Source organism: Lepus europaeus, chromosome 5 (assembly GCF_033115175.1).
Source record: "Lepus europaeus isolate LE1 chromosome 5, mLepTim1.pri, whole genome shotgun sequence".
Lineage (NCBI taxonomy): Eukaryota > Metazoa > Chordata > Mammalia > Lagomorpha > Leporidae > Lepus > Lepus europaeus.
This window is the reverse complement of record NC_084831.1, coordinates 149,984,268-150,011,873: the sequence shown is the minus strand read 5'-3', so window position 1 is coordinate 150,011,873 and position 27,606 is coordinate 149,984,268. Positions and strand designations below refer to the sequence as shown.

General features: G+C 47.2%; 1 protein-coding gene and 1 long non-coding RNA gene across 2 annotated transcripts in view; both read left to right on the top strand.

The window, feature by feature from the left end:
* Positions 1-9,827, top strand: part of NCAPG2 (non-SMC condensin II complex subunit G2) — a 67,251-nt gene extending 57,424 nt beyond the window's left edge. Inside the window, exon 29 of the mRNA XM_062192935.1 lies at positions 9,437-9,827. Coding sequence (XP_062048919.1) covers positions 9,437-9,488 — 52 coding nt within the window. The 3' untranslated portion in view covers positions 9,489-9,827. The remainder of the gene's footprint in view (positions 1-9,436) is intronic.
* Positions 9,828-17,728: 7,901 nt separating this feature from the next.
* LOC133761170 (uncharacterized) lies at positions 17,729-18,471 on the top strand. Its single transcript, XR_009866032.1, has 3 exons — positions 17,729-17,780; positions 17,883-18,129; positions 18,418-18,471. It is a non-coding gene; the product is annotated as an uncharacterized LOC133761170 (long non-coding RNA).
* The last annotated feature ends 9,135 nt before the right edge of the window (positions 18,472-27,606 follow it).

The window sequence follows — 27,606 nt, the reverse complement described above, 5'->3', positions numbered from 1 at the left end:
TTTCCCAGGCCACAGCAGAGAGCTGTATTGGAAGAGAAGCTAGGACTAGAATTGGCACCCATATGGGATGCCGGCGCTGCAGGCAGAGGATTAACCTACTGTGCCATGGTGCCAGCCCCTCCCTTTCTTGTCTTATTGCATTACTTAGGACTTCAGTACAATGTTCAGTAGGAATTATAAGGGGGCCATCCTTGCCTTATGCCTGGTTTTAGTGGAAAACTGTGTTTCTTATGATGAAAAGTTATTTTTAAGGGGCCAGTTTTGTGGCATAGCAAGTAAAGCAGCCATTCGAGTTCCAGCTGCTCCACTTCTGATCCAGCTCCCAGTTAATGTGCTTGGGAAGCAATGGAGGATGTACCATTTGGGAGATCAGGAAGAAACTAGCCATTGTGGCCATGTGGGGAGTGAATCAGCAGGTGAAGATCTCTTTCTTTCTTTCCCCTTAACCCTTCTCTAACTTTGCCTTTCAAATAAATGATTCTTTAAAAAAATTATTTTCCAGTTTTGTTTTATGTATCAAAATGTAGAGAGAGCGCTTCCATCTGCTGATTCATTTCTTAAATACCTCCTACAGCCAGGGACAGATCAGGCTGAAGACAAGAGATTAGAACTCTGGGTCTCCCATGTGGGTGGCAGGGACCAAGGGCTTGATCCATCACTTGCTACCTCTTAGGGTACACATAACCTGGAAGCTGGAATAGAGAGCAGGAGCCTGGACTTGAGCCCAAGGACTCCAGTATGGGATAAGGGTGTCTTCTGTGGTGTTTTACTCTGATGTGCCAAATGCCCATCCCTGGTTCTTACATTAAGTATGATGTTAGCTGTATCTATCTTATAGACATTGTTTTTCTTATTGAGGAAGTTCTTCTAGTTTACTGAACATTTTTATCGTGAATGAGTATTGGATTTTACCAAATGCTTTTTCTGCATGTATTGATGTGATCATGTGGTTTTTCTTTTTCAGCTTGTTAATGTGATGGATTATACTAACTGTTTTTAAGTGTTGAACTAGCCTTACATACTCATAAATTCCACTTGTTTCTGGGTGTATAATTTTTTTCTCATTATTGGATACAGCTTGGTGGTATTTTCTTGAGGAATTTTGGTTCTGGTATTAGGTTTTGGCTTTGGCTTTATAGAATGAGTTAGGAGTCATTCTCTCTATTTCTATCCTCTGAAAGAAATCACTGGGAATCAGTATAATTTTATCTTGAAATGTTTGGTAGAATTTACCAATGAATCCATATGGACCTGGTTTTATCTGTTTTTGAAGGTTATTAGTTATTGATTGAACTTTGTTAATAGTTATGTGCATAAGGCCGGCGCCGTGGCTTAACAGGCTAATGCTCCGCCTTATGGCACCGGCCCACCGGGTTCTAGTCCCAGTTGGGGCGCCGGATTCTATCCTGGTTGCCCCTCTTCCAGGCCAGCTCTCTGCTATGGCCCGGGAAGGCAGTGGAGGATGGCCCAAGTCCTTGGGCATAGCAGAGAGCTGGCCTGGAAGAGGGGCAACCAGGATAGAATCTGGCGCCCCAACCGGGACTAGAACCCGGTGGGCCGGTGCCGTAAGGCGGAGGATTAGCCTATTGAGCCGCGGCGCCAGATGCTGCTCCACTTCTTATCTGGCTTCCTGTTAATGTATCCTGGGAGGCAGTGGATTATGACCCAGTAATTGGGTTCCTGCTACCCCTGTGGAGAACCAGATGAAGTTCTGGGCTCCTGGCTTCAGCCCGGTCCAACAGTGGTTTCTGTGAATATTTGGGGAATTTCTCTCTCTCTCTGTAGCTCTGCCTTTCAAGTAGATGGAAACAAAGAAATAAATAAGCATTTAAAAAAATTTAATATCTGTAGTGATGTCCTCTCTTTCTTTTTAAAAAAAAAGTTGAGAGGCAGAAACATATATATATATACATATATATATGGAGGAGAGAGAGATGCCATCCACTGGTTCAGTGGTTCACTTCCCAAGTGGTTGCATCAGATGGAGCTGAGCTGGGCCAAAGCCAGGAGCTGGGAACTCAATCCAGATCTTCCTGTCGCCCATGTGGGTATCTGGGACCCAGTTGCTTGAGCCATTATCACCACTGCCTTCCCAGGGTTGGGTCCACATTACCAGAAAGCTGGAACCAGGAACCACAGTTGAGCATCAAACCCAGGTCATGGTATCCTAACTGGCTTCTTAGTTGCCAGCCACACACCCACTCCCCCAACTCCCACCTTTATTTCTGACTAGTAGTTCTTGTCTCTCTTTTTCTTAACTAGCCTGAATGGAAGCTTATTGATGTTATTGATATCTTCAAAAAAAGCTTTTAATTTTGTTAATTTTTTTTCTATTGAGTTCCTGTTTTTAACTGTTTTAATTTCTGCCAGAATTTTTATTATTTCTCTTCTATTTTGGATTTAACTTGCACTTCTGTTTTCCTAAGTTAGAAGCTTACTTGATTTATTTTTACATCTTTTTCTTCTCTAGTATATGCATTTAATGCTGTGAGTTTCTAAGCATTGCTTTCACTTCATCCCACAGTTTGTTTTTGTTTTTTTAAGATTTACCTACTTGTTTGAAAGGTAGAGTTACAGAGAGGCAGAGGGAGGGAGGGAGGGAGGGAGGGAGGGAGGGAGGGAGGGAGGAGAGAGAGAGAGAGAGAGAGAGAGAGAGAGAGAGAGAGAGAGAGGTAGGTCTTCCATCCACTGGTTCACTCAACAGATGGCTGCAGTGGCCGGTGCTGCACTGATCCAAAGCCAGGAGCCAGGAGTTTTTCTGCGTATCCAGCAAGGGTGCAAGGGCCCAAGGACTTGGGCCATCTTCCACTGCTTTCCCAGGCCATAGCAGAGAGCTAGAGCGGAAGTGGAGCAGCCAAGATTCAAACTGGCACCCCTGTGGGGTGCCAGCACTGCAGGCAGTGGCTTTACCCGCTGTGCCACACCACTGGCCCCCTACAAATTTTTAGTAAGTGCTCCAGTCATTTTCATGTAGTTCCAGCTTTTTAAAATTTCTTTTATTTGAGTCATTTAGAAGTGCTGTTTGATCTCTCCAAGTATTTAGAGATTTTTCCATCTACTCTATCTAATTTTTAGTCTAATTTTATGGTCTGAGAGCAGACATTGTATGATTTCTGTTCTTTTAAACTTTTATGATTCAGAATTTGGTTTGTCTTGATAAATATTCTTTGTGAGCTTAAAGAATCTGTATATTCTGTAATTGCTGAATAACGCAGCCTCTAGGTGTCCGGTTTTCTGCGGTCGACTGATAATATTGTTGAGTTTAGCTACATCCTTCCTTATTTTCTGCAGCTGGATCTCCGTTTCTGATAGAGAGTGCTGATGTTTACAGTATGATGTATATTTGTCTAATTCTCCTTACTGTTCCATCATTTCTTGCCTCATGTAGTTGAGTCCTCTGTTGTTAGCTGCATACACATTGAGGATTGTTGTCTTTCTGTAAAATAAATTAATATAGCTGCTCTTTGTTTTAAGTGACTGTAAAGTCCATTTATCAGGTATTATTGAATTAATTGTACCAGCTTTCTTTTGGTGAGTGTGTTTGAGGCAGGCACTACATAGTGATTTGGACAGGGAAAGTTCAATGTAAAGAATTCTTAACAGAGATTGGATGATTAAATTACTGGCTAGTAGTTGGGGGGGACCCTACGGAATGGAGAATGGCAGATAGAGCAGCCCCAATACTGACTGAGGTCAGGCACTCCAGAAAAGAGTCCTCCCAGGCCTGAGACCGAGACCTGATTCCCTAGATGGAGGAGTCTCCAAGGGCCTTCTGTGGGACTTACTGGTCATCTGTCTTGCTGGAGTCAGGTCAGGGGCTGATGGGGTTTAGACTGGGGTGCTGTTAGGGTCTCCTCCTCCAGTGTCCCTGCAAAGCCCCACCAGTAGGACCTTAGGCACTAAACCAAGGATTGAAATTGGGTTCATGATCGGTTCACTAAACTTGTTTCTGGGTCAGTGATCTGATCTGGAGATGGCAGAGGGGTATTTGTGCATTTTGGAAAATGCAGGGCAATGTAAATGGGCGCACCAGGCGCAAAACTTTAAAAGTGATCAGAAATACAAACTATGCAGATGTCAGATTATTTTCACAGAAACGTAAGTGCAAACGTATTACAGCGTTTCTTTGTTAGAAGTACCATTGGCAAGGGTGGCTGTTGAGTAAAGCATGGTGTGTACTGTTCTGAAGATGCATGGGAGGAGGACCATTTTACTGCCTATTAGGAATGTCTTTCATTTCCACTTGTACATAGTTTCAGGTTAAATACTTGAGTTGTGTTCGTTACACTGAGAGAAGAAAGGCCTGAGAAATTAAAACCTCAGACTGTGGAAACAAAAAGGACACTAAAGTAATCTAAAAACAAGAGATGTAATGTTGTTTCCCTGTAGTCCGTTGCTCTATGCCATCTTTTCTGCCAAGCTGGTACACAGATGGAAGGAAAGGTTCTTTCCTATAAGAAGACGACATCTTAGGAAATAGTCAGGAACTGTGAAATACTGACTTCTTACTTAAATATGCAAGAACTAATCTGCTGAGAAACCAGTGTCCTCAAAAAAATCAATCTGAGAAATTGATGAAACAAAAGAAAGTCAATCTAATGGAAGATAAACAATTAAGATTTAAGGCTGTATTTGTAAATATTATTGATTTCATGTTGGACTAGAGACACTAAGGCAAGTAAACAACTTTTAGGACTGGGAAACCTCTTGCTCCAATTATATTTGAGGCAGTGGGGCATTAATTTAGAAGCAAACATTTTCTTAGCTAATCTAGGTTTCTCTCCAGTAGGATGAGTATTTTGTTGACTGATCTGGTGGGTACTGGATGAAAATTGCTTCTCTTTGCTCTTTAATTACCTCACCTGGTATTGCAAATTGCAAATTGGACATATTTTCTCAGGAGAAACACAAATTTGCCAGTGCGCCAGTGCATTTCGATGTCAAGTATGTTATACTTAATACTTTCGTAAGTAGTGTGGTGATAGCAATACATTTGTAATTGATGTTACAGAAGTATCCATTTTTTTTTAAGATTTGTATTACCTTATGAATTTTCCCCACTGAATAAATAAACTGTAATCATATTAGCAAATTACTTGCCACTATTGATTATGCCTATATGCAGCCAACTTTCAGTTTCATAAGGCAATCATCAACATTGGTATGAGACTTTGAACGAAAGGAGTGCTCCCTGAGGAAGTGGGTGGCCTCTTTTTGTTGTCACATATTGATAAATGAATATCACCTTATTTTATTCTGCTTTTTTCTAATTTTAACAGTATTTTTAAATGAATTTGGAGCTGGATGCTTTTTATAGCTTATTTAGTAGCATGGTTTTATAATCAATAACCAGTGGAACTTGGCGTTGATATTTAAAAACTGAGTAAAATTAAACTGGAATGAATATCTACATTGTCTTTCTATCTCACTGTTTTTCTCAGAACCTTGGTGTTCTCTTCCTTTCTTATGGTTGTGGTCCCACTGGACCCTGTCCAGCTGCTGCCATAATCAGACAGTGGGAGAGAAGATGGAGGAGGCTTCTCCTCTGTGTTTTTGTGGATTTCTAGGCTCTAGACTGGGGCAACCGTGTGCCGTCATGTTTCCATGTACTTACACACGTTAGAGCTGTGAGTGAAAGGTCAGCTTACTGTGTGAGGAGAACCTTGGCCCAGGGAGGATTTTGTGTTGTGTTTTGTTTTTTGCCTAAGGTTTTGCTCCCATCCCTTCCTTCTCAGACAGATCCTATGCTTTGTTCATTTTGACTTCAGTCCTTATTTCTCTGTTTACACAGTGTATGCGCCCCTCTCTGGGTTGTAGCAGAGTGAGTTTGAAGGAAAGCAGAGTGCTTTTCTGGCGTCGGCATCATCCGGAGACCTGGAGCGGTCTGGTGTGATCTGCCCGCCCTCGAGTCTAGGGTTGGCAAGTGCTGCACCACCCCTTCCTTGTTACCTTCTCCAGCAAAGGAGAAGCATGCTAGTTGCTGCTGTTGCTGGTCTAGACGCAGGTCAACAGTTTATATCTGCTTAATGTATATTCTTGCCAAGATAACCTAACATTTCTTTCTTAAGGTTTTTTTTTTTTTTTTTTTTTTTTTTTAAATTTATTTTCTGGGACTGGTGCTGTGTCATAGCCGGTAAAGCCACTGCCTACATTGCTGGCATCCCGTATGGGTACCTGTTCAAGTCCTGGCTGCTCCACTTCCAATCCAGCTCTCTGTTAACGCGCCTGAGAAAGCAGTGAAAGATGGTCCCAGTCATTGGGCCCCTGCACCCACGTGGAGATCTGGGGGAAGCTCCAGGCTCCTTGCTTTGTTTAGGCTCAGCTCTGGCCATTGCAGCCATTTGAAGAGTGAACCATCATATGGAAGACCCTTCTGTCCCTCTCTGTATCTACCTCTCTCTGTAACTCAAAAAAATGAAATAAATCTTTAATAAATAAATCTTACTTATTTGAGAGGCAGAGGCAGAGAGAGAGGTCTTCCATCTGCTGGTTTGCTCCCCAGGAGCCAATATGGAGCCAGGAGCTTCTTCTGAGTCTGTCATGTGGGGGCAGGGGCCCAAGCCTTGGGCCATCTGCTACTGCTTTCCCAGGCACATTAGCAGTTAGCAGGATCAGAAGTGGAACAGCCAGGACTCAAACTGGTGCTACAGTGCCAGCCCCTTAAAGTAAGTTTGAATTCATGCTCACTTAAAGAGGTAATTTTTTTAAGTAGTTCGGAATTAATTTTAGATTCTAGAGGGTTGGTGATTTAGTGTCCTGCTCTCTCTGTGTCTCAGCTGTTGTTGCCAAGCCAGTTACTGGACTGACAGATGGGCACAGCCTGGGTTGTGGACAGAGAGCTCTCCTTGCGGGCTCTGGGACCAGGCGGGAAACCCTGAGGCAGTAGGTCCAGGGAATCAGAGAGATTGGCTCTCCTGAAGGATTTGGCCTCCCCGGTGAGGGCAGGGATCGACGTGTATCTTCTTCTGTTGCTGAGCTTAGGAGAGCTGAAGGACTGTAGGGCTACCCCTGGCCCCTCTGAAAGGTCAGGTGCCGCCTGCTGAGGGGCCGCACATCCTGTGCTGCCACCCTGCCCTCTCCACATCTGGCCTGTGCGGACCCGCGTCTCCACATGCAGGCTGGCCAGCAGTTGGAGAGGAAGCCAAGAGCAGTGTTATTGGGCACGCGGGTGGCTGGCACTTCGCAGAGTCCTTGCACAAGAGTCCAGAAGGACTGTCAGAGCTGAAGCTGTGACAGACGCACTGAGAGATGGTCTCTGCTGGGAATCAGATGCCACGTGTCCACAAGGACAAGTTGGGGGATTTCTCAGAACACGGAACTAATATTGCTAAAGACAAGCCATGAGAAACACCTGAGAAATCATGGGTCAGAAGGAAGCTGTAATTCAACTAATAAGTTACTGTTTTTCTGTCATTAAATTGTGTGTGGAATTGGTGAAGGGAGGGAAAAAACCTACATAATTTTGGATAAACTTGCTGAGTTCCTGGAGCTGTGGTTGTGGCAGTGTATTAAGCTGTGAGCACCAGTCTTCATCCTGGCTGCTCCACTTCAGTCCGGCTCTCTGCTAACGGCCTGTGAAAAGCAGCTAAAGATGGCCTAAGAACTTGGGCCCTGCCACCTACCTGGAGGTCCTGGATGAAACTCCTGGCTTTGGCATCTCTCTCTCTGCATCTCACCGCCTCCCCAACACCCTGTAACTCTGCCTTTCAAATAAATCTCTTTAAAAAAATTCTGAGTTCCAGAGATAGGAGAAAAATCTTAAAATTTTTCTAGATTGTTGTGGACCAGTGCAGTGTCCACTGAGTGAACTGAATATATGTCAATACAATTTTTATATTAATTATTAGTTGACTTATTTTGGATGTACTGGGTTAAATAAAGTAAATTAAGGTGAATTTACCTGTTTGTTTTTATCTGTTAATGTGACTACTAGAGAGTTCTGAATGGCATACATGAGCTTCATTGATGTTAGGTGTGGCAGAGCTCAGTTTACAAAGTGCCAGGTGAGGTTGAACTGAATCTTCTCGTTTGCAGCACTGGACACAGGGAGATAATAAAAGAGCATCAGAGCAGGGGTGGGGAACGTCTGGTCCACAGGCTGTATGCGGCCAGAAAAATAATTTGGTGTGGTCCTGTCAAAGCAAACACAGGAAGGACTCTAAGTTCAATAGGTCTGTAGCAGGCTAATTTTTAAGTTGATAATTTTGTGCCGCCCGCAAATGCTGTTATAAATATCCAAACAGCCCTTGGCAGAAAAAAGGTTCCCCACCCAGATCTTGAGACTGTGTTTTTTTTTTTTTTTTTTTAAATAAGATTTATTTATTCAGTTGAAAGGCAGTTACAGAGAGGTAGAGACAAAGAGATCTTCCATCCTCTGGTTCACTCCCCAAATGGTCACAATGGCTAGAGCTTCCTCCAGGTCTCCCATGATGGTGCGGGGTCCCACGGACTTGGTCCATCTGCTACTTTCCCAGGCCATAGCAGAGAGCTGGATCAGAAGTAGAGCAGCCAGGACTCAAACCAGTGCCCATATGGGATGCCAGCACTGCAGGCTATTGCTTTACCTGTTGTGCCACAGTGCCAGCCCCATCTGTATGGGTTTTTAAATCTAGCTGAGATATCATTTAGGATGAAAGATATTCGTGTTCAGGAGGAATTCACAGGTTAGCTTATCCACATACCCCTGAGGACAGTGCTTGGGAATAGACTCCAAACAAGCATATGTTTTATAGACATAAAACAAAAAACGATAGTGATATATGCACTTTGTGACATGTGTATATTCAGGTCTACAAGAACAGTGATGTGCTACGTGAGTGTGTGGAATTCTGTCCGATAGTGACTTTGGACATGTAATAGACAAACTGCAAAGGGAGGGAGAGTAATGCTCCAGGAAGAATAGTCCTAAGTGATCTCACCTGCCTTTGGCCTGGGTGGGCAGAGCAGCAGTGGGAGGGCCCGAGTCTCAAGTTGGGGAAGTGATGTTGGGGTACCGGGGGAGGGAGCAGGAGCGCGAGAGCTTCTAAAGGCCTGAGGTGGTTGTTGACAGGTGAATGTCTTAACAGCATTTGGTGGGAGGGATGGTTCATTTACCTTGTTTTCTGGTATCCTGAAGAATTTCTTGGTCTGCTGTAGATCTGATCAGTGATTTGGATCCTCATTACTGAGGGTAGTTTTGATTAATGAAAGCATTCGGCAGCACCCCCCACTGCCAAGAGAGCACACGCAGTCAAGTGGTAGTGCTTGGATGGGGCCGTTTTGGGGGCTCACTGTGCATGTGCTGCGTCACGGTGGGGTTCTTACCCATTCACGTAAGAACCACAACTGGTGAGACACTGGTTTCAAGCCATTTTTTAAATTGAATTTTTTAAAATGTACCTTTAGATAATCTGATCACTTCTTCCATAGCTAACTAAGTACTTTCTTTGTGTTTCAGATTTCTCTATGAATCGTCCACTAGAACTTTGGGAGAACTTTTGAATTCATAACTAAGCCAGCATCTTTGGATGTGTAAAAACCGGGAGAAAAGACTCACAGAACGTTGAATACATGTGTATTTTCTTAGTGTTTTTAATGTTAATAAGGAAAGAGTGAGACTTCTTGGGGGTAGGGGTGAGTTGAAAACTCAGAAGTTCTTAAATTTTTGCCCAGTGCCTACATAAATAATCTATTTAATATAAAGGTTTCCGGGTTATCCGTGGTACAGAATCCATGGTGCAAAGGAAAACAAAACCAGTTTTGTAGCAAACATGGTTGTTTTAAAGATGACTTTTATATATGTCATATTTCGTGGAATCTATGAGTAATAAAACAGTGACAAGACAAGACCTCTTTGTGTACTTTATTCAGAGTTACTGTTGATACAAACTGTCCCTTGGGAGCAGGGGCTGCTGTCCTGGGTGACTCTGCCATTAGGTTTACCTGGCCCTCAGGCAAGCTCCCCAAGTGTGTGCAAACACAGAGACCACGTTCTGTAGAAATCAGCCTGGAAGTGGACTGCCTGTATTCCGTCTCTTCTTTCTGGGAGCTGGCATGGGACCAGAGGTGCTGCTGTCATCAGCGTTGTCCCGGCCTTGGCTTGCCGGCTCCGTGGATGCCGGCTCGTCTCAGAGCCCTGTGCTCATAGTGCTGTTCGCCGGAGGGTCCCAAGAACCCCCCGTGGCCCTGGCAGAGCACCTTGTAGCAAATTGGAAACCAGTGCTGCTTAGATTTCAGCTTATTCTGTTTGCAGCCCAAAGAAGTGCCGGTGTTTCAGTACCTGTATTCATCTGGAAAGGTGCAAAAAATGGACTCTTTACCTCAGTTAACGAGCATTTACGGTACGGTTTTCCAGGGGATCTGAGAAATGGGAGATGGGGTTGGATTCATGTTGTGGTTACTCCACCTAATTTTGGAAATACAACTTCGTGGGCATCATTGCTGACTGAATCATGTTTTATTTTGGTGAATGACAGACACTGAAAATAATTAAATCAGTAATGGTCAATCAAAATCATTTGTTGCAAAGGATTTTGCTAATTTAAGAGTGACAGTTGAGTGAGGGTAAGATTGCTGGTGATCTGCGTCCCCCACCTGCCATTACTCATGCTCCTTTTCCACAGAGATACCTGATTTTGTGACCGGGTACTTGCCCACCAAAACCCAGCCATGCTTGAAGCTGTGTGGCCAGGTGTCCTTCCCGGAAGGTGACAGTGAAACTGTCAGAGGACTTCCTCATAACGTAACTTGTCCTCCTTCTGCCCGGAATGGATGGACGGGGTTTCTGCTGCCATGTTGTGAGAATGGTGGAGCTTGCTGTAGTCCTATATTGTTTAGAACCCTAGTGTCTTCAGGAGAACTAGAGAACTGAGCTGGACACAGTTCAAAGCCATACATCACAGCTGGTCTGCAGACTAGCCTGTGGTGGCCTGCAGGCACTTGATGCCCTAGCATGTGTATCCCCGAAACTTTACTGCAGCATCCCCCCTCCGAACACCAGAGTCACTTGACACCCCGTACTGAGGGAGAGATCGCGAGCTGCCTGTGAACTCAGAGTGCGTGGCAGAACCCAGGTTGTGTAGCTGGGAGGGCAAACATCCAACATTTTACAGATTTTCTGCAATGAAAGATACCCTTTGTCACTCACCAAGACTTCAAGTGGAGAGAGCCGCTGAACAGAAAGATGCTCAGATTCTGCTTAGCCAAAGAGAATTGAATAACGATAATTTGAACTATCCTGTTTGTCCAGATCAGTGGTTCTCAGATAGACGACTTCAGAACTACCTGAGGTTTGTTAGAACTTAATGCTGCTGGGCCCCATCCCCAGACTCACTCAGCACAAGTCGGATTCGTGTTCACTTGTTGATGCTTGTTGGGCTGGTAGAAGTAAAGTTGTTCAAGTCTGTGTGGCCCTGTTTCATCAGGTCAGTTTCTTGGAGAGGAATTGCCGGGTGATATGTCAACTGCACGCTTAACCAGATCCCAAACCATTGTATATCCCCCTGCACGCCTTCATATCCTCCCCCAAGTAGCTGTTTCTAGTGTTTTAGGTGGTGTGCGTTCTCTTGGTAACTCATTGGCTTTAGTTTGCATTGCCCTGGCACTTCACTGTTTGTATATCTACATTGGTGAACTAGCAGCTCTGGCCTCTCCTGATTTTTACTGTACTATTGCACTGTGTGTCTTTTTTTATGTTTAGGTGTTACAGTATGCTTGTGGCTTGCCTTGTTTTAAACGGCCTTTTTTTTTTTTTTTTTTTTTTTTGATAGGCAGTGTTAGTGAGAGAGACAGAGAGAAAGGTCTTCCTTCCGTTGGTTCACTCCCCAAATGGCTGCTATGGCCGGCGCTGCACTGATCCATCCATATTTGGAGGGGAAAAAGGTGGAAGAACCAGTAATCAAGCCAGCACTCCATGTGGGGGGTGTGGGTGTTTAAGCAGCAGCTTAAATCGCTGTACCACAGCACTCATTGTCCCCCTCACCCCTCCACATTGTCTTTTCATTGTAGCTGTTTACTTTGTCTTGAAATCATGAATTGCAGGTCTTTGTTCTTTTAAAAATCTTTTGGCTAGCTCCTTTTCCATTTTCATATATATTACAGAATCAATTTGTCAATTTCTACAGAAACAAAATGTACAATTTTGATTGGGATCGCAATGAATATACAGATCAATTTGGAGAGAATTGATACCTTAACAGTATTGAGTTTTCTGATCCATGACCATGTTCTATTTGTTCATACAAATTTCTCTTGGTGTTTTGTTATTTTCATGATAATAGGTCTCCCATATGTTTTATTAAATTTATCCCTAGACATGTTATATTTTGTCAAACAGTTGTAGATTGTAGAATTTTAAAGGCTTAACTTCTACCTGTTCTTCCTAGAACACAGAAACTTTCTTGCTCTATCTGAACTTTGTGTCCTATTTTTTTTAACTCATTTGAGAGTTGTGGTAGCTGATCTGGCATTTTCTCCTTCGGATTGTCTGGAAATAAGCACCCTTTTATTTTGTTTCCGATCTGGATGCCTTTGTTGCTTGTTGCGCTCTGTTGTGCTGGCTGGAACTTCCAGTAGAACACAGACTGCAAATGCTAAGAACAGACACTCTTGCCTTGCTCCTGATCTAAACAGCAAGCATTCAGGTTTTCACAATGATTGTAGTTTTAACTGTAGATTGTAGATACCTTCTAGGATGAAGAAGTCTCATTGTAAACCTATTTTTCTAAAAGATGAATAGGTGTCGAATTTTGTCAAGTGTTTTTTGTACATTTATTTATTTATTTTTATTTTTGACAGGCAGAGTGGACAGTGAGAGAGAGACAGAGAGAAAGGTCTTCCCTTTTGCCGTTGGTTCACCCCCCAATGGCCGCTGCGGCCGGGGCACCGCGCTGATCCGAAGGCAGGAGCCAGGTGCTTCTGGTCTCCCAAGGGGTGCAGGGCCCAAGGACTTGGGCCATCCTCCACTGCCTTCCCGGGCCATAGCAGAGAGCTGGCCTGGAAAAGGGGTAACCGGGGCAGAATCCGGTGCCCCGACCGGGACTAGAACCTGGTGTGCCGGCGCCGCAAGGTGGAGGATTAGCCTAGTGAGCCGCGGCGCCGGCCATTTTGTACATTTATTAACTAATGCATCATCTACCTTCAAGAAGTGTCAGATCCATTTATGAATAGCTCCATTCATGAAATGACTCCATTTCTCCTCCATTGTGGTAGACATTTTACCTGTACTTATGTTTAACCCCACCACCAACTTGTACTCTTTTTTGTTGTTGTTTTAAACTGTTAGTTAACATTTTGAAGGATTTAAAAATGAGGGGAAATTGTGGTTTTAAGGGAAAAGGCCCAGGCAAGGCCTCTTTTTTCTCTTTTAAAATTTTATTTTATTTATTTGAAAGGCAGGTAGACAGGCACTCCAGTATGGTTGCAGGTATCCAAACAGCATCTTTTAACTACTATGCCAAATGTCTGTCCTGGAAAATTTTCAATTTCTTGTAGTTTTTTCTTTGGTTCAAATTTCTGTGTCATAATTTCCTTTTTCCTAAAGAGCTCTTTATCTGCTGTTTGGGAATTTTCTCAGAGTTTTTTATTATCTGAAAGAATAATTTGCCTTCATTTTTGAATGATTTTTTTTTTTTCTAGATGTGAAATTCTAGGTTGGTATTTTTCCTTTAGGATTTTACATTTGTTTATTTTGACTCTGGTCATTCCTGTTTTGATATGTCTGGCTGCTTTCAGGACCCCTTTGTCATTAGTTTTCAGCAATTTCATTAGATGCGTTTGGGTGTGGTTTTGTTCATGTTCTGCTTGAGTTTCATTGGAATTCTTAAACGTGGTGCTTTTTGGTTTTCATCAGATTTGAAGAAATTTCAGCCATTATTTCTTCAATAATTTTATTTCCTGTTCCCTACTTCTCTCCAAGTACACATTAGCCTGCTTGGTATTTTTTTTTTTTTTTAAAGATTTATTTATGTATTTGAAAGTCAGAGTTACACAGAGAGAAGAGGGGCAGAGAGAGAGAGAGAGAGATCTATCTGCTGGTTCACTCCCCAATTTGCTGCAACAGCCAGAGCTGCGCTGATCTGAAGCCAGGAACCTGGGCCTTACTCCAGGTCTCCCACGTGGGTGCAGAGGCCCAAGGACTTGGGCCATCTTCTGCTGCTTTCCCAGGGCACAGCAGAGAGCTGGATCGGAAGTGGAGCAGCCAGGACTTGTACCAGTACCAATATGGGATGCCAGTGCTACAGGTGGTAGCTTTACCTGCTATACCACAGCGCCGGCCCTTGATATTTTCTTGTTGCTTCTTCAATTCTCCATTTTCCCCCCTACTATTTTGTGTTTTCTGCTGGCTAGTGGTCATATTTTCTTCTGTAGTCCTAGTAATATCGTAATTATTTTAAAAATTTGATTAGATTTTTAAAAATTGTTTATTTGAAAGGCAGAGTTAGATATATCTTCCATTTGTTCACTCCCCAAATGGCTGCAGTGGCCAGGGCTAGGCCAGGCTGAAGTCAGGAGCGTCATCCAGGTCTCCCAAGTGCGCACAGGGGCCCAAACACTTGACCCATCTTTTGCTTTCCCAGGCACATTAGCAGGGAGCTGGATCAGAAATAAAGAAGCTGGGACATGAACTGGTGCCCATAAGGAATGCTGGCATCGTGGGCAGTGGCTTAACCGGCTATGCCGCAATGCCAGCCCCTTGAATATACTTTTGGATAGATGATGGGCACCACAAATTTTATATCAAGGTTGCATGCAAAGTTGATTTGGGGATATCTTTAGTGTTGGAAAACTATTACCATACTTGCTTGCTAATTTGGGGATAGAATCTAGTTTGTAAATAATTTCTCATCTCATTTATGATAGTGTTGTTTTACTGTCTTCTCAAGAAACTTGAAGAAAAAAGATGTGAGCTTTGTGCTCAACAGTGTCACTGTTTACTAACTGTGTTTTCAGGGAACCCCGAGTTCACATACCCCTGAACATAACAGTTGTCTACCAGAGTGCACGGGGATCCCAGGTCTGCTTCTTAGTTCCTCTGGATTTTTACTGTGGGTGAGTATTCACCAGCTGCACGTCAGATTTTTTAAAAAACGTCTCCATGTCCAATCCCATCCCCTGGGTTATTTTGAAGCAAGGTGCAGATATCACGTGATAATCATCGTTACACCTAAAACAATCCTGTGGAGGAGATGTTTAATTTGTTAATAGGCAATTATGATGAAAATGGTGCAGTAACATGGATCTCAGGTTTTATATATATGTGTAAAACATATACAGAATATATATCTTATATATAAAAATAAAACGATATATAGATATATAGATAAAGCACGTTCTCACACTTGGCCTGCCTGGGTTGGATCCGCAGGAGGCCTGTGTTAAGTGTCCTGTCTCTCGGGTCGCCCTCCATCCTGTGAGTGTTTTGTGCACTGCTCTGTTTGTCCTGTGGAGTGGCGGGAGTGCTGACTCCACGACTGCTGTCGCTGATTGCCCTGTCGTTGGAGCTGGCTCTTTTCACAGGATGTTTCTGTGAGGATGTGATTCAGTTCAGGTTTATCTGTGTTTAACAAGGTTCCTTATAGATGGCATGGCTGCTCCCCTTAGGATATATGTGCTGTCTGATTGCCTCTCTTTGAGATGTAATTAGCTATGGATGGTACTTACCTACATCTGTTCATTCATAAAGGGTTTGTACAAGTAATACTTTTAATTCTTATATTCCTTTCTCTTTTATCAGCTAAATTATTTGATTTTATTATTTTGTTACATAGATTGAATAAGAAAGAGGGAAAAATTACCGGATTTCGCTTGTTGTGTACCAATCCTCAAAATAACGAGCGTCTTCTAAAAACAGCCAATCAGAGTTTATGTGCCATGTGATGCGTTTCAGCCTGATGCGGTGATGCTCCGTACCGGTGCCACATTGCCTGGCTGCTGGGGCAGCCCGCGTCCTGGGTGCTGCCTGACTGTGGTGGTCTGCTAACTCCCTGGCTCGCTGACGTGTTAGGTGGTTCCTGCGCTACATCTGCAGTCAGCCATTTTCCCAAGGACTCAGGTTTTGTTTGAGTGAAGAACGGTAGTTTGGAGAGCAGAGTCTGGCCCCTAGGGGTGTCACTGCTGATGAGTTTGGTCACTGATCATTGTTTTATATAACGATGTATTTTTGTAAAGGGCAAGCATGAGTTCATACTGCTCATTCCACTTCAGATGCAGGACTTGAGGATTTGGGCTTCAGCTCATTGGTCTTGTGTCGGTATATCCTTTAACCAAGCCAAAAGTCTGAGTTCTCAGAGACTCCATTGTGGGCACTCATTTGCTTCAACCAACAGTAGGGTCACAGTGCACTTAGATCAACATCTCAAGCAGTACCACCGTCAATATGATTCTTGAAAATAGCTTAGGATTTTGTTGTAGTTCTTGTGACCTTTTGTATTCTATTAGAGGAGTACAAAGTTCTTTCTCTATGAAGACTTTTCCCCTAATTGGACACATAATCAGAAACATTTGTTTAATTTTAGCACTGATGAGTAGGCATTGTTTTTAAAATCTCTGTATTTCAGGAATTTTTAATTAATTAATTAATTTGAAAGAGTTACACAGAGAGCGTAGAGGCAGAGAGAGAGAGAGTCTTCTATCCGCTTTTTCACTCCCCAGATGGCCACAATGGCCAGAGCTGCGCCGATCCGAAGCCAGGAGTCAGGAGCTTCTTCCAGGTCTCCCATGTGGGTGCAGGGGCTAAAGGATTTGGGCCATCTTCAACTGCTTTCCCAGGCCATAGCAGGGAGCTAGATTGGAAGTGGAGCACATGCCGGCGCTTCAGGCCAGAGCATTAACCCGCTGTGCCATAGCACCAGCCCTGAAATTATATTTATGTAGTGCCAAAATTGAATTTTAAAGAAATACATGTTCAAAAAATACATAATTCCTCATTTCCAAAATAAGTAATAATTTTAAAAAAAATTCTGTTGGCTTATTCTATTGAAAAAGAAGGAAATGATGTGTCACATTAATTTCCCTTTTCTTAGGTTAATGGCTACGTACTAGACACCCTTGACCTTTTTTCTTTTGTTTTTAGCTTAATGTATTCCAGAAGCCACTTCTAAAAACAGAGCGGAGCTCCTCGTTCCCCCTCTCCCACAGTGGCTAGGGCTCCCTTGTGCATATGCCCTGCAGGCCCCTTGCTAAGGCTGTGTTCAGTTTTGCCTTTACAGCAGTACTGTGCTAAACAGTCCTGTGCATGTTTCTTTCTATGCTCTTGCTGGTATGTAATTAGGATAGATTCCTAAAAGAGAGATTGTGATGAAGGCGTACATGGATTTGTGATTTTGCTTAATTGCCTAATTCCTGTCTCGAGAGGTTGCAGCATTCTGCCTCCCCATCAGCACTCTTAGAGTGCCCGTTTCCCCTCCGCTTTGCCAACAGAATATATCATCGAAATGTTGGACTTTTGCCAGTCCAATAGGTGAGAAGTGGCATCCGAGTATCGTCTCAATTTGCATTTCATTATGAGGGAGTCAAACTGCTTCTTAAACAGACGCACTGATTTTTCTCCCCAACTTCACTGCCATGTGCAGCGTAGCTGGCGCTGCCAAGTCTTGTCCTTTGGGGACTTGGCGCGAGAGATCAGGTGCTTGTCTTTGTGGTACAAATCGCTGTCCCCACTGCCGGCTTAGGAATTGGCTGTCTGTAGGTATATGAACACAGAGACTCTTCTTTCTGACTCTCACCTTTTAAAATACAGGTACCCTATGCCTTTAAAGAAAATTACTTCGTTCCCATCTCATCAGGCTTTTGGGATAACAGAGGTAAGTGTCTATATTCAGTCCATTTATCTTTAATCCGAATTGGAAAACTCTTTTTTTCTGTGCTGAAAGCCAACACAAACTCCACGCATGTTCATGATTCAGGAGGGAAGAACACGTCCAACGACTCCACAGCCCACTTCAGAACTTGGAAGAGCAGTTCTGGTGTGAACACCCCAGTTTGAATGGGGCAGGGCTGGGGAGGCAGTGGCTCCACTTCCTGCCCCTACGTGGAGGGCTGAACCAGCGTCACTCGAGTCAGTTCCATGGCAGTTGGCAGAGATCAGCCCCAGACCCTGTGACTGGAGTATGCGCTTCCCAAGCTGTGTTCTTCTAATCGGGAATGGGACAAGTAAGTTTGGAGGATGCGGTGGGGTGGCTTTGCTCTGTTAGCTGCGTCCTGAGAAGGTTCTCGCTGTCCAGTGCACGGAGACCTTGGGATGTCAGGGCCCCACTGCCTCCCCGTTGTGACTTCGTTGGCAAGAAGCCTGTTGTGTGAGAGTCCCTGCGATGGTGGCATTCCCTCAGTCAGCAATGAGAGTCACGTGAGAGGGTTTCACAATTGGACGTGTGTGTATTGTAGATAGAACGGCACAGTTTTGACTGTGTAGATTTGATTACGTGCGTCTGTCCTTTCAAGATTCTGCAGCATGGCGAAGACATCGTTGCTACCTCGTTGGATAGCATCACGCCCACCCTTCGCTAATTTGACTCAGTAATATACTTCCACACAAGCTTCTTCCCAGAAGAGAGTTTTTCTGTAGAGAATCCAGCCCTGAAGAATGGATTTAGCTAATTCTGCAGTGTCACGCATGATGGTAAAACTTAAAGTGGTAAGGCAAAATAAATACGTTCTGTAACTGTATCATGGTATTTTTTTTTTTTTTTTTTTTTTTTTTGACAGGCAGAGTGGATAGTGAGAGAGAGAGACAGAGAGCAAGGTCTTCCTTTGCTGTTGGTTCACCCTCCAATGGCCGCTGCGGCTGGCTCATCGCGCTGATCCGAAGCCAGGAGCCAGGTGCTTCTCCCGGTCTCCCATGGGGTGCAGGGCCCAAGGACTTGGGCCATCCTCCACTGCCTTCCCAGACCATAGCAGAGAGCTGGCCTGGAAGAGGGGCAACCGGGACAGAATCCGGCGCCCCGACCAGACTAGAACCCGGTGTGCCGGCGCCGCAAGGCAGAGGATTAGCCTGTTAAGCCACGGCGCCGGCCAGGATTTTTTTTTTTTCCCAAAGGGAAATATCCTTAGATTTTAAGTGACTTACATCTGCTGTGTGCTCTAGAAGATACTTGGTAAACCCCTGGGTTTCCTGAAAGCCTCAACCAAGCTGACAGCCAGCAGGCGTCATTTGGCTCTCCACTCCACCGTTGTGGGTAAGAATCAGCACAGCTTTGCTGCTGCTTGTAAAATGGGATTGAGCTACAGTGATGCAAAGCGTGGGGTCGTCTCCTAAACACATGTGGGGTTCTTGTGCAGCTGACATTTCAGGCAGGGTAGGAGAGTGAGTGGTGTGCGCCTCCTCCCGCCCACACGTCTGAGATGACGTCAGCACCCAGGACTGCCTGGGCGACTGCCCTGCCTCTGCCTTCCGCCCCCAGCTGTGTCTGTGTGGAACGTCAGCCGGCACTTCCCCAGCACCAAGTGGCTAAGGCGGCGGTGGCAAAGCTGTATTCCATTACCAAACCCCGTCTGCTCGTTCATGCGAAGTGGTGAGAAAAGGGACTTTTGAGCCAGAACTGGAATGAATGGTTTTCCCTGGAACTGCGGCACATTTTTTATAGAGAGAACATGGAGCTCTTTGACTTACACGTAACGGCTTCCTGTCTACCAGGGACCCTTTAGCTTGTTAAAAGCTCCTTGGATCTTACTTTAAATTGCAGCCTGACGAAGCGCTCCAATGGTGTCTGTGTGATGGCAAAGCCGGGGATGCAGCCGGCGTGGCTGGCAAAGCTGGTGCTCGGGACCGCGTCTTCCTGTCCGAGGCAGGTGTAGGTTGGCATCCGCCAGGTTGAAGCCCGGGCTCGTAACCTCAGCCTTTCTGTTCCCTGATCTGGAGGCTGAAGAGAACCGACGTGCTGCCCAGCCGTTTGTTGGTGCTACAGCGCACGAGAGGGAAGGCTGCAACTCAGCCCTTCTCCTGTGCCAGGCCCCGGGACCTCACCACGTTCATGAAAGCCAGCCATTGGAAGTAGCTCAGGCAAACGGGGAGCGCCTGTGTGGAGCGTTTGTTTCCTGTTACAGCTGTCGGGCTCACTTTGGCCTACCTCACAACTGCTCTAGGTTTGTTTCTTATTCTGTAAACAAATGGATTGAAATGGTACTAACTGGGGCCGGCGCTGTGGCGTAGTGGGCTAAGTCTCCGCCTGCAGCACCGACATCCCATATGGGTGCTTGTTCATGTCCCAGTTGCTCCTCTTCTGATCCAGCTCTCTGCTATGGCCTGGGAAAACAGTAGAAAATGGTCCAAGTCCTTGGGCCCCTAAGTTGAACTCTGTTGAGTCAAGGACCATCTGTGTGTGTGTGAGTGTGTGTGTGTGTGTGAGAGAGAGAGAGAGAGAGAGAGGCAAGGAGCTGGCTTACGTGATCCTGGAGGCTGAGAAGGCCCGTGACCTGCGTGGTGTAGTTTCAGGATGAGCCTGAAGGTCTGAGAAGCCGGAGAACTGGTGGTGTCGTTGCAGTCCACAGAAGGAGAAAACCAGCGGTGCAGCTCAGCGGGCGGGCAGTGGAATCCATCCTGCCTCCTCTTGGTTCCAGGCAGGCCCTCAGAGGATTGGATGATGCACCCCGCACCAGAGAGGGCAGCCCGCTGCGCTGAATCCAGCAGTTCACGTGGAAACACCCTCCCGGGCACACCCCGACATAGTGTCACCAGCTATCTGGGCCTCCTGTGGCCTAGCCAAGTTGACACAGGATTAGTGTCACGTACGCCTGTATGTGTTTAAAACTGTCGAGGACCCTGGTTGGTCTCAGCCGAGTCGTTGCCTGGCCAGAAATGGACATGAGGTTGCTGCACCTGCAAGCAGATCTGTTACCCAGAAAACTCCCCAGACAAGCACCCCAAACCCTCCTGATGTCTGAGGAGGAACGCAGGGGACTTGGTGTCCGCCAGGTCCAGGGTGAATCCACAGCTTGAGTCGTGAGCCAGAGCCACGTAGTCTTCTCTTCAGATGACCTCTTCCAAAAGAGCCACAAAAGTGAAGTATATCTGCCCACATTTTTTTTTTTTTTTTTTGGACAGGCAGAGTGGACAGTGAGAGAGAGAGAGAGAAAGGTCTTCCTTTTGCCGTTGGTTCACCCTCCAATGGCCGCCGTGGTAGCGCGCTGCGGCCGGCGCACCACGCTGTTCCGATGGCAGGAGCCAGGTGCGTCTCCTGGTCTCCCATGGGGTGCAGGGCCCAAGGACTTGGGCCATCCTCCACTGCACTCCCTGGCCACAGCAGAGAGCTGGCCTGGAAGAGGGGCAACCGGGACAGGATCGGTGCCCCGACCGGGACTAGAACCCGGTGTGCCGGCGCCACAAGGCGGAGGATTAGCCTACTGAGCCGCAGCGCCGGCTTCTACCCACATTTAATGTGTATATAAAGCAGCTTTCAGTGAACACTTGGAAAATATGCAGATCACACATCCATACCTGCACAGGCTGTATTTTTCACAGCAGCAGAACTCAGTTAAAGGCAGCTGCCCGTAGTTACTCTAAGGGGTTTAAGATAAAATGTCCTCTAGGCAGTTTCTCTCTCTCTCTCTCTCTCTTTCAGATTAATTAATTTATTTGAAAGGCAGAGTCACGCAGAGAGAGTGAACGAGAGGTGTTCTTCCGCTGGTTCACTCCCCAAAAGGCCACAACAGCCAGAGTTGGGCTAATCTGAAGCCAGGAGCTGGGAGCTTCTTCTGGGTCTCCCATGTGGGTGCAGGGACCCAAGGACTTGGGCCATCCTCCACTGCCTTCCCAGGCCACAGCAGAAAGCTGGATGGGAAGAGGAGCAGCTGAGTCTCAAACCAGCACCCATATGGTATGTCTGCACTGCAGGTGGCTTTACCGGCTAAGCCACAGTGCCAGTCCCCAGTTCTTCTCTTAATATAAGTGCCCATTTGACCTTGCCTATTACCTTTATTAAAGTTTGTATATTACATTTTTTAAAAAAATAAAAATTATTGAAGATACTGAAAAAATTTTTTTCTGTGGTTTACCTATTTATTTTTAAAAGATTTATTTATTTGAAAGGCAGAATTACAGAGAGGGAGAGACAAAGGAGATCTTCCATGTACTGACTCGCTCCGCAAATGGCTGTAATAGTCGGGATTGGGTCAGGCTGAAGTCAGGAGTCAGGAACTCCATCTGCGTCTCCCACATGGGTGCAGGGGCTCAAGCACTTGGACCATCTTCCGCTGCTTTCCCAGGTGCATCAGCAGGGAGCTGGATGGGAAGTGGAGCAGCCGGGACTCCAGCTGGCACCAAAACGGGATGTTGGCGTCACGGATAGTTGCTTAACCCTTTGCACCACAATGCCAGCCCTACAAATTTCTTAAGACAACTAAATTCTCACATTTGTTAGTGCTGTATCATTTTGGTTGAATTTTGTAAATAAAATTCTGCATCACGCCAGCGCCGTGGCTTAACAGGCTAATCCTCCGCCTTGCGGCGCCGGCACACTGGGTTCTAGTCCCGGTTGGGGCACTGGATTCTATCCCGGTTGCCCCTCTTCCAGGCCAGCTCTCTGCTATGGCCCGGGAGTGCAGTGGAGGATGGCCCAAGTGCTTGGGCCCTGCACCCCATGGGAGACCAGGAGAAGCACCTGGCTCCTGGCTTCGGATCAGCGCGATGAGCCGGCCGCAGTGGCCATTGGAGGGTGAACCAACGGCAAAAGGAAGACCTTTCTCTCTGTCTCTCTCTCTCACTATCCACTCTGCCTGTCAAAAATAAAATAAAATAAAATAAAATTCTGCATCACACAGATGCATGGTTGGAGATTGGATGCCTACTTAGCAGCCTGTTAGATAATCATGGTTATTCTTTGATACTGCACTAGAAGTTGACTGTGGGGTTGCTTCCAGTTGTTTGCCATGTGGACTGTGAAACCCATGACTGGAGTGTTTGTTACACCACGACCCACTGGTGTGTTTGCATGCTGCATGCATCTTTGCTATGCGTGGTTTGTAACCTTATGCCTTGTTCATTGGGAAATATTGTTTCTCTGAGTCATGTAGATCTTCTAAATGGCAGCACATTTAGTTATCCAACATTTAAAAATTATATTTAATATCACCAGTCTCACACTGTTTGATACTTGCTTTCCAAAGTTCCAGTTTTTGCTCGAGAGTTCAATTTTATCTTAGCAAGAAGTACTGTCAGTTACTCCTGAGCTGAAGGACTTGTTGATTAGAAGAGAGGTCTGCCTGAAACGCTGTCTGACCAGCCAGACCGCCTCCCAGCCGTCCTTGCTAGCGGGATGCCTGTTCCAGGAAGAGAAGTGACAGGTTCACCTTGCAACTGCACCGCAAGCACAGGGCTTTTCCCGGAGAGACTCCTGACTGCAGCAGCAGCAGGGGCGCTTTGTGTATTTGTCCCATTTTAGATGGCCAAAAAGACAGGCTCAAGGGCCAAGCTTTAAAAAATATGAACCATTTTATTCCTTCATCAAGGACTTTCTTAAAGGAAACCAGTCTTTTATTGCCCATGAGTGTGAGACCGTGAGGGGCTTGATACCTGGGACTTCCTGCTGAGGTCCCGGTGGGGTTTCTCACCATTGTGTCTCCACCATCTGTGCAGGTGTCAACCAGTGAAAGAGACAAACGATGTATGAGGACAATCGCGAACATCCTGTCAACCTCATGAACCGCGTGTCGCGGGTACCTCCAGGGGTCCCTGAGCCACTTGGAAGCCCGTGGCAGTTCCGTCCAAACCGCCGGCAGTGCTGGGATGAAGGAAGAGGAGTGTGTCAGCGTTGGGCAGAGCTGCGTGACATGGTAAGCCAGTACTGTCCCCGTGAGCGATGGGAGGCTTGCGAAGAATTTTGATCTGTGAGTTGGAGGAAGGTTCTCGAGCAGCCACACCACTTGGGAGCAGGAGGTGGCCAGGGCCCCACAGTGCACGGTCCGTGGTGAAGCCTCTGGCACTGCCCCCACCAGCCTGGGCTGACCCACTGCTGCTGTTCAGCTCTGGAGACCACCTGTGCCAGTAACCAGCCCCTGGCACAGCCCATCCTCCTCCGCCTGGCATCTTGGGAACCACGTGCCCTCGTCTCCCCCTGCTTTCTCCTCACCCCCACTGGTCTTTCTCTGCCTCATGCTCCTGCAGTGTCACCTCCTTGACCTGCCTCTAGAGAGACCTTGACCTCCTAGAGAGAGAAATCTAGGAACTTGACGTTGACTTTCTTTTTTTTTTTTTTTTTTTTTTTGACAGGCAGAGTGGATAGTGAGAGAGAGAGACAGAGAGAAAGGTCTTCCTTTATGCCGTTGGTTCACCCTCCAATGGCTGCTGCGGCCGGCGCATCGCGCTGATCCGAAGCCAGGAGCCAGGTGCTTCTCCTGGTCTCCCATGCAGGTGCAGGGCCCAAGGACTTGGGCCATCCTCCACTGCCTTCCTGGGCCATAGCAGAGAGCTGGCCTGGAAGAGGGGCAACCGGGATAGAATCCGGCGCCCCAACTGGGACTAGAACCCGGTGTGCCGGCGCCGCAAGGCGGAGGATTAGCCTGTTAAGCCACGGCGCTGGCTGACATTGACTTTCAGCATGGAGTGTGTGCCCGCTGGACCTGAGATTCATTCCCAGGAGAGCAGGAGCTCTGGCTGTATGCGCTGCCTCAGAGCTCAGTCCTGTGCTATGAAAGGGACCTTGTGCAGCAGAGACCTGGCCTGTGTCTCACCGCCCCACTGGCCCGAGGGCTCGGCACACCACAGCGGCTCAGGGCTAATCAGAACTCCATCCATGGTGCTACTTCCGCTGCCCAGCATGCCTCACGCCAGCTGACCCCCACAACTGCCCACAAGGTCTGTCCTGTCTGGATGCCTCCGTCTGTCTCCATGCACTGGAGCAGCCTGCGTGCCCTCCCCTCACCACCTGCCACCCTCGTCTGGCCAGATACGCGGTTTCTTGTTGATTCAGGAGGGTCTTTGTTTTGAAAATCATGACTTTTAAGAAGCTAGATGTGGTGTTTTTGGCAGGAAAGGCCAGGGGAAGCACGTTTTGACAGCAGGTGCCTGTAATCGGCCTCTGGGAGAGCCTTGAGAAGTCTGCACGGACGTCGTGCCTGGGTGACGACGACACAGGGAACGGCCAGTCCCTGTCTGAGTGCAAATCCAACCAGGAGAGAGCTCAGGGCACTCCTGGCTGCAGGCGGGAGAGCGCTCTGCTAATCGTCTGGGTGTGCACGGGCAGCATGTTCTTGCCTTGAAGGAGGACGGGACAGCATGTTCGAAGGCATCGTGTTTCCAAGTTTCCGGTTACTGAGGCCTCAAATCCCTTTGTTAGCAATCCATTGCTAAGCCTGCTGTCTTGCTGTCTCCTCAGGTTCCTCCTCCACCTTTTTTTTTTTTTTTTTTTTTTTTAAGAATTTAAAGGAATATTAGGTAGAGAGAGAAATCTTCCATCCACTGATTCGCTCCCTAAATGGTTGTAACAACCAGGACTGACCAGGCTGAAGCCAGGAGCCTGGAATTCCATTTGGATCTCCCATGTGGATGGCAGGAACCAAAGCACTTGGCCATCGTCTGCTGCCTTCCCAGGTGTATTAGCAGGGAGCTGGATTAGAATTGGAGCAGCTGGGACTTGAACTAGCACCAGTCCCAAGTAATTGCATTTTTACAAGGAGACAGGGGGCTGGCATTGTGATATGGTGGTAAAGCTGCCACCTGCGATGCTAGCAGCCCATCTGGGTGCCTATTTGAGACCCAGATGGAATTCCTAGCCCCTGGCTTCTGGCTGGCCCGGTCATGACTATTAGGGCCAACTGGGGGAGTGAACCAGTGGATGGAAAAACCTTTCTCTCCCTGTAACTCTGCCTTTACAATGTATGCAGTTGCTCTCAAAAACCCTGAATAACTAACTGAAGCTTCTGCGAACAAGTTAGTGTCTGGCGCCAGCTACATACAGAGTGGAGCTGCCTTCGGGGCAACCTGTGGAGCTGCTGCTGGCCCAGGGGCAAACGAGCAGTCTCCGGAGTGCGGGCTCAGGTTCCAGGCCCAAAGCCTGAATCTCTGTTTGAAGAATATGACTGTTACATGTTGGTGACTCATGCTGAGTGATCAAACACGAAGCCGCCCTCCTGTCTGGGGAGATAGAAGTCTCCTTGGAGAAAGTGGCTTTGCCCTGCCCTGGCCAGGGGAGTGCGATCTAGAAGCAAGAACAGCACGTGGAAGCCCTTGGGAAGTTGACAGTTGTGTCTTAGTGCCTGGTGCACAGGGGACATGACCAGGGGTGGGGGTGGGGGTGAGCCCCCTGAATGGCATGTGGGCAGGCTGAGCTGCTCATGCCTCCAAGGGCCTGGAGCAGAAACAGAAACTGAATTCCTGCCGTGGGACTGTCCTTTAGGCTCTGTCGTCTGGGGGGCTGCAGGATTGGCCCAGACGCTGTTGGGGACCGTCCGCGGGCAGAGGCAGCGGGGTGGGGAGGGCAGACTCCAGGAGGCTCCGTGATGGACAGGCAGGAAGGCTGAGCTATCTCTGTCTTGAGGAACATGAGGGAACAGGTGGGAGAGAGGGGAGCCTGGACTTTCTGGGCCCGGGGAGGAGACAGCCCCTTCTCAATGTGCCCACGGCTCCTGGGCCAGGGGTGCCCCCTGTGCTGTGCAGTGGGACCTCTGTTAGGGGACAGAGTGCTGATAGATCACACTTTGTTACCAACTTTATTCAAGTCAGTGTCATTGTCACCACCTATACGGGCCTCTCCAAAGCCCCAGCCATGGGGTTGGAGGCAGAAAGTTGAGTTTGGAGGTGTTGGCTGCTTTTCTCTGTGGGTGCGTCTAGAAAAATGGAGGTGGGGAGTTTGGGGCAGGTGCAGGGAGAGAGGGGACTGACAGGTGCAGGGAGGCCAGGGAGCTGTAGGGCAGGCATGCCGGGGTGCCAGCAGGAGGAGGCGTCATTCTGTCACCTGCTGGGGTGTTTGCATGCTGGTGCAACTAACAGGAGGTGGAGCAGGAGCGTGAAGGGGTGGCGGGAGTTGGAACAACAGGCCCCTCACTTGGAGCCTTCCAAAGCCTTCTTGGACACCCCAGTTGCATTAGACGCCTCATCATCCACGTTAGTGGCTTCATCGCAGGCATTGTACCCCTGAATGTTGGACATTGCTGGGTCGTTAATTGCCTCAACTCTGGAACGAGGATTAGATGCGAGCAGTTGCCTTCGGACTCTGTGCCACATCTCTGGTTCCCCACCCCCAACCCCATCACATTTCTTTGTCTCCTGGTGGCCAGTGATGAGGGCAGCAAAACCCTCGCCCACAGCCATGCTCGGTCAAGAGCTTTGCACACGGCTGTGCTGGGAGTAGGCCTGCACGCTCTTTGGAGGACACGCGGCAGCTGGTGGGGAAGGAGCTCAGATGCTGCCCTCCCCCCTCCCACACCTCCCCCACCCACCCACCCCCGGTCTCGGTTTTCCACTGCTGCTGTAAGAGCACCCTGGTGGCGGCTTCAGCACAGGGACGCGTCGTCTTGTGGTTCCCTAGCTGGGAATCCCCAATCGAGGACGCAGCAGGGCTGAGAGGGAGAATCGGTTCCAGCCTCTTCCCGGCTTCTGGAGGTTTGCTTGGGGGAGCCTCATAGACCCGTCGTCCGGTCTTGCTGCTATCATTCCACGGCCCTCTCTCCCTGCCTGTGTGTGTCCCCAGTCATACTGGG